This window comes from Chroicocephalus ridibundus, chromosome 1, assembly GCF_963924245.1.
Source record: "Chroicocephalus ridibundus chromosome 1, bChrRid1.1, whole genome shotgun sequence".
Classification (NCBI taxonomy): Eukaryota; Metazoa; Chordata; class Aves; order Charadriiformes; family Laridae; genus Chroicocephalus; species Chroicocephalus ridibundus.
Genome location: NC_086284.1, coordinates 78,103,274 through 78,118,042, shown reverse-complemented (window position 1 = coordinate 78,118,042; position 14,769 = coordinate 78,103,274). Strand labels below are relative to the sequence as shown.

The 14,769-nt window shown below is 42.9% G+C and overlaps 1 protein-coding gene across 3 annotated transcripts in view; it reads left to right on the top strand.

Annotated features, from left to right (window-relative positions):
- Positions 1 to 14,769, top strand: part of DHRSX (dehydrogenase/reductase X-linked) — a 168,270-nt gene that overhangs the window by 109,578 nt on the left and 43,923 nt on the right. For all 3 annotated transcript variants that reach the window (XM_063340885.1, XM_063340893.1, XM_063340877.1), the window contains one exon: positions 12,008 to 12,215. In XM_063340885.1, coding sequence (XP_063196955.1) covers positions 12,008 to 12,215 — 208 coding nt within the window. The remainder of the gene's footprint in view (positions 1 to 12,007; positions 12,216 to 14,769) is intronic.

Below are 14,769 nucleotides of genomic sequence, written 5' to 3'. Positions count from 1 at the left end.
TTGCATGACCATTAGATGTCTTGGTTGATTTTCTTACGTCTCAGTGTATGCATCTAGAATGGTAAGTTTCATAGTATCACCTAGTACTTTCTTATTTCTTACACATCTTGAGGCTCTAGCGTTCTTGATATGAAGAGATGGTTTTATTTTGTAGCATATGGGGAAGAGCCTGTGAGCCAGGGCATCTGCACCATGCATTTGTAGGCAGTCGTATGCTTTTAAGAGTCTGACCCACAGTCTGTTGGGGCTACTGGAAAGTCTCCATCACGTTTTGAAAATCAGATTTTGTGGGGGTCCCACGATTTCTGAATCAGAGCATCAGCAACCTAATAAAAATTTTCCTCTCTATCTTCATAGGACCGAGCATTTTATTACGAAAGACTGTATCCTCTTATTACATTTAATGTAAAAAAGCCAAGAACTGTTACATCACGTTTTTTGGCACCCCAAATTAGTATTATTTAATTGCTTTAAACCAAAATCTTTTCAGTTGATTGATATAATCGTGTCTATATGTTAGTGATCTTTCCACATCTTATCTCCATGAAGATGTGTGCTGGATGTATGTGAAGGCATATGGTGTTTGTTGTTAGCTTGTGTGAATCTATCGAAACCCCAAACATTTCAAGATGAATCGAAGAAAGTTTTAACTTTATACAATAATGCAAACTATGAAACTAACATTGAAATACTATTAAAGGCAGGTGATTTGGCATGAATTACTGTGCTGGGTAAATAATCAATACTACATGTCTGAACTAAGGTAATTATGAAATTCAGCAGTTTTCCAGGTCACTGGTGATTTTCTAAAAAAATGTATCATCTCCATCACTTGCCTAGGATCTAGTTGGAAATTGAATCAATACTAAAATCCCAAGTTTCAAAGTATTCTGCTAGAGCTAGACAAGCAGGTCCCACAAAAATGTCAGTAAGGTTAGGTATCCAACAAATTCAGGCACTTTAAGAAGTCTTACGTGGACATTTAGGGCGTATATATACATATACATTTAACTTTCTAATTTAAAAGGAAAAATTTGGTTGAATGCACGCATTATTTCAGCTGACAAATAAAGGCCTGTTGTTCCATTACTATACTTTCTGCATTGGTAATGTGCATGCTCAGCTCTTGGTTTTTAAAATAAACAAAACATATTAAAGATGCAAATAGAGTATTACATAAACACTTTTTTAAAAAAATATAATGCGCTAGTGCTGAAAAGAGAAAATGCTGTGACACAGAAAACAAATTCATTTTCTGGGGAGGAAAAAAAAAAAGTAAGCTAAATAGCTGAACTATGAGCCACAGAAAGATGGATGCAGTACAAGCAGTTTAGAAAACTTAATCTGACAGAAGGTCAGAAGAACATGTCTTCTAGTCCACTAATTAGCAACTGGGTGCCAATTTTTTGTTTTTGTTTTTGAAAAGAACTGTGTCTTTGTACAGTTGAAAAGCATTTAGCAAATTACAGCATGTACACTAGTGTAATTATTTAATACATCCATTAAAATGGTATTGCTGTTGAGACGCATTAGAAAGCCTGCTATCTTCCTGTGGCTGCAAAAGGGACAGATAATAAAACACTTCATAAAATTCCACACGCACTAGTCACTGTTTCATGCCAGAGAGGATTTTTCTAACTTGAAGGCAGTTGTTTTCTCTGTGTGCTAGAAATGTTTCTCATCACCTTGTAGTTAATGTTTTTACTTATACATTGTTTACAGTACTTAATGATCTTAAAACCAAGAGAGCAAACACCAAAATTGCAATATCTTTAGTGATAACAGAATACCTATGGATACCAAACATGCACGAATTCATGTCTACTCATTAACAGTATCTAACTACATGAATGTTTTCTGATTTTGGCTACAGGTTAGGAAAGGAGGGGGAAAAAATGATGAGGACATTTAGTATATTCCTTGGCATGCACACAAACACAAAAAAAGAATTTAGATATTTGAGGATATTATTAGCCAATTGTAGACAGATTACAGTTAATATATTTCAGTTTGAAGCCTATCTAAGCCAATTTAAAATCAATATTTCTGAACTGCTGGCTAATTCAGATGTTCGTATTTTGTACTTTGTGGATCATCTGAGAAATATCAGTCTCTTGATAGAATGAATAAGCCTCTATAAGCTTCCCTCTTTAGTTCGTAGGGTACAATAAAAAGCTGTATCAGTGGGTAAGTATGTGAAATATACATATTTTTTTGTGTTACCTACACGCAGTTCAGCCATGTGCAGTCCAGCCATAATCTTTGCAGGGAGCCATTTGAGTAGTCCCATGGATGCTACCATGGTTGATCATATATTAAATTATTCTTGGGTTTGAATATTTACAGGATGAGATCTTCAGAAGAAGTGTGAGATTGGAGGGGTGGAAACAAGTGGATATATCAAATACAAACAATTTTATAGGTACCTACTTATTCACAGGTATTATTGATTAGTTAGGTATAACAATAGTTACTTACATTATCACAGGAGGATCTACAAAAAAGATGCTGTCCCACGGGATTAGGTAAGAGCCAACACCCCTCTCTGTAGCAGCTGCAGGCTACACAGACTATAAAATGAAAAGGAGAGAAACTCCAGAGAAGTGGAAATTCACTGGAGAGGGCCTTGAGGGAAAGCTAGTGAAGAGGGTTGCTGTTGACTTAAGTAGAACTTGGATTTCATCAAAAATAACGCTTGTCCTCCAGCCACACAGGAAGGCTGTGGTGAACTCAGGATCTGATGTCTCATGAATCTCATTCTAGTGTCTTGATTACAGCATCATGTTTCATCTTTCTCCTTCCTCGAAGACAAATTACAGCAATACGTAAGCAAAGCTGAGATGGGAAAAGTGCAGAGGGACAGGGAGAAAGAGAGAAGATAACAAGCAGAAGAAGGGCAAGTGGCTCTTCACCTATATGTAATGGATGATAGATACTAGATATCATGGGAGAGCTGGTCCTTTGGGAGATGTTTAGAACTGGAAAAGGTAATGTGAGGTTGTGGGGGGATTGGCTTAAAATGGTTATTGCATGGATGATGGGCAAAACTATAAGATTGATAAGGACACTAACATGCGGCATTAATGTGTTCTAAAATGAGAAGATACTCTCAGAGCCATATTTTTTGAAGAAGCTCAGTGCGTGACAGGAGCCATTTACTCAGATTTTTCAGAAGAGGTCACCTTTATAAGAGAGGTGACTGGAAAGTATAGGGAGGCTGGCAGATCACACACTGCTCTTTACAGGTATTAGTTGCCTTGGGGACTGCAAGTAACTTGTCTGGGCACATGTGTCAGAGCACCATGATGCTGCTGCTGACAGTACCCGACCCTGCTTTTTCAGAGCAGCCAAGGATTGCGCAATGCCAGCATTGATCTAGCGCCCAGGTTTTTAGCAGCAGTCATCAGCCAGAGCTTTTATTGTACTTGAATAGCATTGTTGTCTGCCAGAACGATATGTATCCTACCTAAAGAAATCAGACCTCTTACAAAAGGTTTATTTTGTATTAGAAGAATAATAAGTTAGAAGAGTAACTTTAGGCTACTTCTGACTTTCAAACTGTAAAGATTTCATTCATGAAAATCCTGACTTTTGTTTGATACTATCTTTGTCTTTCTAGTTATTTCCAAAGCTTTCTCTGTGTCTGTGACATCAAACACTTTGTGAAAAGGGAAATATCTCAGGCTCCACATGCTTTAGGTTCTTGACCCATTTGCTTTTATGTCCTGAATGTGAATGTTTTATCAGTGGAAGACAGATACAAAATTCAGCTATTGACGGATTAGGAAACCCAACTGGTTCTACTTAAGTGTGTGGAACATTTGCCACTGGCTTTTCTGAGAGGCAGGAGTGAGCCATGTTTTATTCTTACCTAATCCTTTCATAGCTTTTAGGTAAAAATATTTTTTATACAAATTGCAAAACAAGATACTTTACTTCTAAGAGAACCTCCTATTGAATTAGAAAGCTGTGACTAACTTTCCTATTTTCTGATTGTGAGTGGGATAACTCACCATTGTGCCAACAATGCACTTACTGAGCATATTTTTAGGAAACAAAGTTGGTTTGTTGTGTTTTTTTTCCAGCCAATCCAATTATGAATGCTCTGATTTATTTTAGTGTGAAAACAAAACCTCAGTTGTGGATCGTATTTTATTTTTTTAACTGATGCATTTTCCAGAGAACTAGCCTGTGCTTTGCGTGTTCCTTTTGTACCAGCATGACATTGAATCGCAAGGTGAATCTGTTCTTAAGGAGGTATTGCGGCCCGTTCAGTTTTGTGCTGAACCTACCAAGATTTGGCTGATGTTCTCATGGTCCTTGAATGTGGATTGTCTGCATTTTTTTCTTTTTTTTTTTTTCTTTAATCTACTGATAAACTAAGAGCTTGTCTTTAGTGGAAAGGTGCATTGCTTTATCTTCTTTGGCACAGCTAATACAGTCCACCTCTCCCTTGGAACATTGTAGGTGGGTCTGGGAGCACTAGCAGTAGACATTACTCAATTTTCAGTTCTTTACTAGTTAGCCAAACTATTAGTGGTTGGGCTAAGGGCTTCCATGCCAAGCATTTGCCTAAGGCTAATTTATTTTTATTTAATTTTTTGTAATGCCAGATAAAAGAGTTCATCTGTTTCCAAGAACGATAAGAAAACATTTTGGGGTGTTTAGTTTTTTTTCTTTTTAATGTAAAAAATGATGACAAGTTTAGAAATGCTCTGGTGTTATCACAGTTTGAATGGGGACTTGAATGGAGCCAAAATGCTGCCTTTGTGTCAGAGGCAGATGCACCTTTCGCCATCCACAGAATATTCCCATGCTGGGCTGAGTCAGAAGCCTGTTAAGCAGTGCAGTTTGAAACCCATCTTTTACGTTTTAATTGCTAAAGATTTTGCCTGTACCAAGCATGTCCTGAATGGAGACTGAGCAGGTCTTTCTGCTGGAGTCACAACCCCGAGCTGTGTTGGGCAGTACTGCACGCAGGCAAGGGCACTGGCAGGGAGGCTGGGCACCAAGTGTCCCCTCTGCTCCCTGTGGCTACCTCTGAGCTGGGGTGGAGGTGGGAACTGTGGCTCACTTCAGGCTCCTCCTGGTCTCTCCACCGTCCAGAATGGGGGCCTGGGTCCTCTTTGATCTTCGTGAACTAGTTTCTGTCCCATGAAAAGCAGACTACGGGGTGGGGAAGAGGTGGAGGTGATGGGTGTCTGGGTTTTACCTTGATCTACAGTTGGAATGTGACTGTGGATCTGGGATGTGATTTCAGCACTCTTAGAACCTGAAGGGCTCATCAGACATGGCTGGTGAGCTGAGGCAGCTGGTGACCTCAACTGGCTAGTGACCACATCTCTCTGGAAGGGCTGACTCTTGCATTTTTAGGTATAGTGACAAAACCTGTGGTGTGGAAGAGGAAGAAGCCTAGTTTGAATGCAGATGGGACAAGACCATAACTTCCAAGAGAGGCAGATTTATACGAGAAGCCTTGGTGTGGAGAACTGAAATAAAAGAGAGGTGGTTGAGGATGGCGTGTTGTGCGGGAGAGGCAGCAGAAGGGGGAGTGAAGAGTGATGTGGGGAAACAGGACTGTCAGGTGGGAACCATAGGATGGGGGAAAGCTCGATGGCAATACATTTGAGTTTGCCGAGTTTGCTGTCATTTAACAGAATTAAACTATGAATGTAGCATATATTCTTGTTCAATATCAGGAAATTCAGAGGAGAGCAAGTATGGGGGGAGGGAGCTATAAAGAACTATAAAGAGAGGTCTCAGAGTTTGCAAGTGCTTAGACACCACATAATTCATGAGGACTGAGTCCTTATCTTGACAACTAGAGTCTCTGTTGTGCACAAACTGATTGAACTTTTTCTTGCAGTGAGGGAGTTCTTGATTGATGTCTTTTTTCTGAATTTACTGACATTTAACAAAGATGAGATTCTACACGCCCCCCCCCCCCCCCCAGTGGGGACGTGATTGGAACCTCTCTCTTTTGTCTGGCCACCGACTTTGACATAACTTGAACAATTAATTCCCATCTACCCCTATGTCACATCTGGCTGATATAGAAGAGGGAATGGGGAAGCTAGTGGGAGCCTCAGAGCCACGGACTGTGATTCCATAAGGAAACCAGCCTGAGCAGTGAGGGAAGGGAAAGCCAGCCGTATGCCTGGCAGATGCCTGCAGGATGCAGTGAGATCTTATGAGATTCAGACACAAAGGAGCTAGAGTGCCTGAATAAGAAAATTAGGGAGAACAAACTTACTGTTTTCAGGGAAGCAGAGAGGCAGATGAAGCTGATATGCCTGTCTGGGGCTGAGCCTCTCCCCTCCTTCCTGCACACATGCTGTTCCTTGATAACATCAGTGTTGGGTCACCAGATTTTGGGGCTAGAGGAGGGAGGGGAGCGCAGCCCAAAACTTTGGCTGGGAAGCGGCACACTGTTCTTGGCTTCGGCAGGGCCGGCATAGGGAGATGTCAGGAAGCCAGCATGCCAAAATGTCAACAGGTGGTGCAGAGCCCCTTGCAAAGGAGCAGGAGATGGGACCTTGTGGGAACTTGCTCAGTGCTGGAGCAGAGGCTCAGGCAGACTCCTGTGGAGGACCTTGTTTGAGGAAGAGTCAGGAGAAACTGAACCTGCTGGAGATGGCTTTCCTCCGCAGCCCAGGACTCAGTCATGATGCTGCCCTGCTCTCTGCAGCTGTTATCAAACTGGTTTTCGCAGTGTCCAGTCCATTCCAGGGAAGGTCCATGCATGGGAAACTGTCTCAGCGCTGATGCCAGACAGGCTAAGAGCAAATATCCTTACATGTCCACAAGGGAAAATGCAAGAGGACTAGAGTCCACACTTTGGTCTGGACTCTAGGTGTCATCCAGGTGTCATTGTTACGCCATGGGATAAAATTCCTTGTTTTGCTTCAGTGCCATCCCAGTTTGCTTTAGAGAGCTGTATATACATATATACAGGTCTCCAGAAGATACTAGAAAGCGCAGGAGTCTGAACTACCTCTACCAGTGCCTCTGGGGAGATAGATAGGAAATAGGACCATAGCGTTGGAGAGCTGTGCCGAGGTTCATTTGTATTTTTGTGTTTTTCTTCTTAACTGTTTGGATTTCTGCCTCTTCAGCTTTCACATGCTGCTAATCTGACTTCTGTGTGTGGTCCTGTCTAGACTCACAACGCTTTTCTGGGATACCAGTAGCACTGGGCTCTGTGTTACGTACCTAGTTTAGCAAACAGTGTTTCGCAGCAGTGCTGTAAATTCACCTCTCTGCAGCCCAGATGAGGCATACCTGTAAAATGCAGTTATGTGGGTGTGGTTGTGTCTCCAGTAGGTGCTATTTTTCTAGTAAGGCATTGCACCTTCTGATTAGTCACTAGTCAGGAGAGATGCACAGGACAGGCATGTTCTGGGATAGCATAGCCCAACTGAACGAGGTGGAACGAGCAGTCTAGTATAGGCAGCCTAGTCAGGGAGGCTGCTATACGGTTATTGAGATGTTCCCTCCAGTATAGCTGTCTCTGTTCAGGAGAGAAGTGGGTTTTGACACTCTGCTAAGTGAGGTGGGTCGCCTCGTGTGGCACACTCATGGGATGGAGAATGCCGCTCAATGAATCAGCTACAGCAGTGCAAAGCCTGTATGGAGAAAAGGCTTTGTGCTTTTACTTGGAGTCACCGTCTCGATTAATTTTTGCCCTTGGGAACATTTTTGTTACAGTATGTATCTCTCTGTTGTAAATAACAAGAATTGGGTGAATGTGATTATATAGCTTCACCTCCAGCTGTGAAGGTGTTACATATAAGTGAGTGTATGTGGCTGACCTCTTGCATTGTCTGCCCAGCCTTTGGGCTGATGGGGATAAAAGGACTTGCATGTAGGGGCACTGCCTCCGGTCCCTCTCCCGTATCTTCCTTGGAAGAAAAACATTTTGTTCTTACGAAAAAGAGATTTTAAATCTTTCTTTTGTAGTGAGTTGGAGAGAACTACCTTTAAAAACCTCCAAGTAGCTCATTGTAAATAAATCTAGATGAGTGAAATACTTGCATTTTTAAAGCTCTTAAAATATATTTTCTAATGAAGCTGAAGGATGTCTTTGCAGTGGGAGGTACAGGAATTGGAGCAATGTTTACCATCATCTGCAGTACAGGCAAGCATGGTACAAATTCTCCTGTATAATCCAATAAAATGTGGTATGCCTGGCCTGTAATATTTACAACTGTCATAAACTTTTTGGTTATGCCATGTGCACTATCAGATCCACTATGCTCTTAAAGTCACATAAGACTAATTCATTCATGGATCCCAAACCAAGAGTTTCTTTAGAAATTTTTTATAGAAAATCATTAATTTAAATTAAAATGTGTATAATTTGAACATATTACAGTAAATGCATAACTGCAGCACATTGGAATGTATTACCGTATCTTTAGGAAGAACAGTTGCTCAGCACAGTTATGCAGCAAAATATTTTCCTTATTCTAATTTATTTCTACTCTCGCAAAAATCACACATCAGTGTGTCATTTATGCAGTGTTCTGCATGCATACTGTCTGTCCTTTGCCTGAATATTTCAATAACAGCTAATCGATTACAAAGTAAAAGCTCATGTTCAGCATACTTATTAATTCATTCTCTAATGCCATGCTGATACCAGTGACTTTTTAAAAAATCTTCTGGAAACAATCCAGCTAAATCAGAGGGAAAAGCATATAAGAAAGTTGTAGCAGAAGTGACGTGTTTTACATTAATCATCTGCCACTTCAAATTTCATGTGTACTCCAAAAATACGAGGAGACTGAGTGTTGATAATTAAAATCAGAAATATACTGGGTTGTATGGATTCCATACCAGCAGAATAAACAAAATAATTCTTAGTTTACAATGAAGAGGTGAAAAAAAAAAAAAAGGCATTTTTAAATGTTTCAAATAGTGTTGGATTAATTGAAAGAAGTAAAAATAGAAGCAGCTTTCATTCTTAGAGTTACCATTTGGGGCCCTTGAGTAAAGCTGGTGACGTTTCTGGACAAAAGAAAATCAATAGGATGCCACTTTTAGTATCTACTGAATGTTAGGTAGTTAATAATTTAAAATGGAGAGCTTGCTGCTACACTTACAAGGTGTTCCCTTTTGTCAGGGAAGCAACCAGGCTCAGTTGCCTGTTGGGTATTCCTTTGCAGTGAATTAAAATGGCTTCTACTCAACCAAGAGAAGGTGCCCTCAAATTGCAGGGCAAGATGTTTTAATAGCCTTGGTATGAACCACCTCAAAGAGGAGAGCCTTTAAAAAAATAAAGAAAATCTTTCAAAGGTGTTTTGGATTAATATTATTTGACCAGCTCTTGAAGACGAAAAGGGAATTGTAGGAGTAACAAATGCAGGCAGAGGTGATTGTGCCTGCTCAAGGACTTGCCCACGATTCCTGCTTGGAGGAAGCTCTTGAAGAATGAGCAAAATACTTTTCAGGAATGTGTATCTTAGCAGTTGTGTGTTGCACGAGTGTAAATTTTTTCCACCTCCTGACCTGAGCTCAGATCTGTTTTGTGCTCCCAGGACGTGCAGCACAGATGGTGGAGACTAATTGGGGTGGAGGGCCAGAGCCTCTATGTGCTCTTGGAATCCCGCGCCTCTCTGGAGGTTGAGGGGGCAGTTGCTGGAGCACAGGTGTGCTCGGGGCTGATGTGAGCGGTGACAGCCTCCCCAGCTTTGCCTGCTGGGCATGATGCAAAGCTGAACGGCTGTGGCAGCCATCTACGGAACTTGGCTACAAATTCCTCCATCTGACTCAGCCAGCAGAAGTGTGTGTGTGCACGGAGGAGCCTATAAACCTGCAGCAGCCCTGGCAGATGCAGTAGCAGCACTTGGGGTTCACATCAGCTTTGCTCTGCCAGGGTTGTTTTATGTTGGCCACCTTTTCTTGGAGTTGCAGTTTACCAGTGTTGCTGCAAATAGACCTCTGCTAAACTGCTTCCTCCTGCCTTCTCCAAGTGTCAGAGCTTTGGAGGGCAGGATGGGCCTCAGAGAGATGCAAATAGTTTCCTTGTACCGGCCCATGTGCTCAGGGATGTTGTGCTGTTCCCATCAGCCCTCCAACAGCTCATGTTAAGTCCCGTCTCTGCTAAAACTTGCACTGTAGCAGGCTGAGACTTGGTCTGGGAGCCTGGGGTTTGTTGCTCTTCCTGCCCTTTCCTTGTTCCCAGAAAATAAGTCAAAGTTGCAGCAGGACTTGTTTCAGCTTTCTGTCTATCCGTAACCTTCATACCGGTGTTCAGTCCCAGCCACTGTTCAGGATGTCATTGTATGCCGCACATGCAGGTTATGGAGGAAATGGAAATCTCTTCCCAACTCTGTGAGCAGTTGCGCCATTCATCACAGTAAGTGCTGCCAAGGAAGGAGAATACAACGGGACACCTGACCAGACACCCTCTAATTTGTGTCTTTCCGTTGCTAAAGTTGAGATTTGACATGCAGAGAAACCACAGCCGGCGGCTGGGTTTTCCCATCATTCTGAGGGATCTGGGAGAGTGCCTGTAATGACAGAGGCAGGTGCCAATAGAGCTTTTGTGGAGCCTGGTCATGTAATTTGTGTTGTGTTTCTTTCATCATACCATCAGCCAGCATTGCTTATGTTCAGTTGTGAGGTCTCCATATGCAGTTACGCTGTGTTACATCCAGACCTTTTGTCTGCTCTATTGTCTTTTCTCATTTTTTGCCCTCACGCTGCTTCTCCAGTTGCTCCGTTAAGCAATAAGCAACCATAGGTGAATCGCTATGGGTGTCGGCCGTGCTAAAAAGATCCTGAAAACATCTCCCCCTCAGCCCGAGCAGCAGTAACAAAGCAGGACTGTCAGGTGGTGGGGCACTCCCAAAGAAGGAATGGTGCAGATGCACAGCATGTGCAATTTAAAATGGTAATTTAATGTGCCATCATTGGGATGATGTCAAGGAATTGGATGTTAAAGGCTTTTCAACGGAAACATGAAGTAGCATGAAGATGAAGCTGATACTCTCTCATATCTGTGAGCAGAGGTGGCCTTTCTGCTCTATCATATCCATTTGTTCTACAGAGAAGACAAATGGTCTGCAACATTATTCTCCACAAGCCATGTCCATCTACATTTAAATTACAAAGATCAGGTCCACTTGTACGATAATTAAATTTTAATGAAATAAGAATAATTTATAACATTCAAGTCCACAACATAATTGAGTGGGATAGCTATCCTCCACACAGCCTCAATCCATGATATAGTTTATGCATGAGCTCAGGATTCTCTGCAAGATGCTGAAATCAACATTGTGCGTGGATACTTATTTTAGACACTGAGTTTGAAAATTGTGGTTTGTAGAAATCTATGCAAAAATATTGCCAAAATAAGCATTCAAAAACTCATTTCAATATGCAGCTGCTTGTAAGCACAGCAATTAAGATGTATTGGGTAAATTTACTACATCTTTTCTCACCCACACCAGCGAGATAGAAGTTGCAGATTTCAGACAAAGACTCAACAGATCTTTAAACTCCAGCCAGGACTCATCAGAAAGCCGTCTGGGAGAGCAGGTCTGCTGCTTAGCCTGGTCTTGTCTCCACTGCTCTGAGCTCTTTGATGGAGGGAATGTTGTTGGGATCACTCAGCTCCTACCTATTGTAGATGGATTAATTGTTGTTGTTGTGGAGCTACAGCATTGCATTCTGGCACGCTAGCAATGGGTTAACTCAACTTTTAATGTCTTCAGAACACTTTTCACAAATGAACTCATTTATCGTCACAATCCTGCAGGGAGGAAGGAAGGGACGGAGATAGTCTACCTGTTTTCTGGATGAAGGAACTGAAGTGGGGGTTTTGACATTTTTCTCGTCAGGAATCAATCAGTGTCAGCTTTACAGTTTCCATGCCATCACCAATCACTCGTTGCTCTAAATGCCGTTTTTGCGCTCTGCAGCGGGAGATCCATGCTCCTTCTAGCTTGCTCCTTCTCTGAAATAAATCAACAGGTTTTACCTCTACTTTCTCCTCCAGCTGGGGTGATGATGGTCCCTGAAAGGAAGACAGAGGATGGGTTTGAGGAGCACTTCGGCTTGAACTACTTGGGACACTTCCTGTTGACTAACCTCCTCTTGGATACGCTGAAGCAATCAGGAACGCACAGTCACAACGCTAGGATCATCACTGTCTCATCAGCCACCCATTATGTAGGCGAATTGCACCTGAATGACTTACAAAGCAGGTACCGATCCATTTTTGGTATTCACTGATCTGTAGTAATGGTGTGCAGATTAAACTCCAAGAGAATTGTTACTGAATACTGAATGTGGGGGTTTTTTCTTGGCTTTGTTTTTTTTTTTTTAGTTAATGGTGATTCTCAAGCAGTTGCTTAATATCTCTCAGGCTTGAACAAAGCTTGCAGCCCTCGGTCAAAGATACAAATAATTTATAAGCTTGTAAACTGAGTCTTTTATTCTGAACCTTGCAAGCCTTGCTTTCCTTTCTGATGCTTACACTGCGGTGATGGTTGTGGTGCAGAGCTTGGGCTCCTCGCTGCCTCATCAGGGAGACTCTCAGTAACTGGGGTGTTTTGAAATGGCTTGGGCGAATCGTAATAGATTTCGTCTTCAAATGAATGCATACATAGAGGCCCTGATCCTGCCCTCAGATGGGTGCAGACAGATGCCTGTGGCTGCTAGCTCCCTGCCCACTGAGTGTGGGGCTGCTGGCATGGCTCTGGGGGAGCAGCTAGCCCCACTTGCCGGGCTGCCTCACACCTTTGACTAGCCCACGTGCTGCCTGCTGCTCCTTTCTCCCTGGCAGCTCTGACTGCAGCTCCTAGCATGCTGTCCTCCCTTCCTGCCACCTCTGGCCTCCGCCTTGTCCCGCACCGCGGCTGACATCCTGGTCCCCCACCTCTGCCTCCCTCACAGCCTTTCTCCAGCTTTCCCCTGACCTGCCTCCCATCCCTGGGCTGTCTCATCCCTCCCATCCCCATGGTGCTTGCCCTCACACATAAGCCCGGTGATTCACTGCAAGCACTGGAGCTCCTGCTCTTGTCTGGGTCACCCCCTGTACTTCCCTGAGAGCTTACTGATGTCCAAGTGTGTGGCTGTCCTGTAAGGCACCCATCCTAGTAGATGGGTTAAAATGCATGGCCATATTCTGTCCGACTGCTTTCATTTAGGAAAACTGTGGGTCTATGGGATATTTCTAACATTAGGAAGGCATCAAATGATGCGGTAAGTGAATCTAGTGTCATACAGGAATGGTGTAGAGTTGTTTAGTTAATTGAGGAACGGGCAGGATAACTGATATACCTTTCAAAATTTCCCCATGCAGTCACGTGCACCCCATGCAGCACAATCGCGCGCGTACTGACAGGCTCAAACAGAGCCCATCTTCTGATGGGCTCCAGAGCGTTTCTGCCTGCATGGACCCAATCTGAGTTTTGCATCATTTCCATGGAGAAATTCTGTCTCCGTCCTTTGACAGGGACTTCAGCACGTGTTCAGATGCACCTGGCCCGAGGTTTCATTCTGGAACAAAGATTGAAATTAGAGGGCTGGGCTGTTTCCACTGCAGACATTTTACATGTGAATGCTGCATTAAGCATGTCGAACTTTCTGTTTGACTTCTGATTACATACTACAGCATCAGTTTTATTACCGGCACATTGTTTAAACTCTGCAGGTTGGTCGCAGTTTAATCTCTTGCTTGTAAAACAACCACAGGAAATTACCCTTACTCTTCACTTGATGTATGTGTTCATTGTTTCTGATGGGCATGTGCTGGATGGCACCACGCAAGGGGCTACGGGGAGGGAGTGTAATTAGTATTTCTCTGGGCTAAGTGCAGAATGCAAAATTAGATGTGACTGCTCTGTGTCTCTCAATAACAGTAGTTTCCTTGATTATAGCAAAGCCCTGTACTGTGCCTCTTTAATTTAGGATCATCCTTACCTGTGATTCATCATTGTTAACTCACATTTTAAAGGAAACAGAAACGTTTCACGTAGGAAAGTTATGGTTGAGCCGGAACATGACCAATCTGATGTAAAAAATAATAATATACCAGTGAGATTTACCTGCAGCTTTTGCGCCAAATCCTGCCCTTTGCATTTCAACTTTATTGGTGTAAGAAGAGCCATAAAGGATGACAGTCTCTGGCTGATTTTGACTGCTCTTTCCCACATGGATGCTCTGAATCGCTCAGGGGCAGCAGCAGTGCCTGCTTTCCGAGCACACAGGCACACTGGTGGGACCCAGAGGGGGCTGTGGATTCAGCTCCAAACCTTTTCTTGGTTCAGGTGGAAGAAGATACTCCTGGATTTCTTTTTTACCCTAACAGCCAATAAGCCCCCGACTTGGGCGAATACTTAGTTGTCGCATAAACAGTGCTGCTAAACCACTGAGATGGCTTGTGTGTTCGAGTGCGTGCCTACAGCGTGAGCGGGTGGTTCAGCAGCCCTGGAGGACTGTTGCAATGTACCATACACAGGCATTGCCTATACCATGGGGCCTCAGAGATGCCTTGTGATTCAGAGCAGCGTTTAAGAGCTTTAATGGGTGCGGTAAAGACACCCATGGTAAGCACTGTGATGTGATAGTGTTCCACGAATTGCCATAGTTTCCCAGTGATGCTATCCCTCATGGGAAATCTTTCTAAAAATTTTATACTGTCTTTTTCCTTATTTTGAGTTGCACTGGTTGGCCGTAATTCATTTCATGATTTGGGTTTATGTTCCCAGATTGACTGGTAGTCCTAACCTTGCAGGAAGGCAGCAAAATAATTTG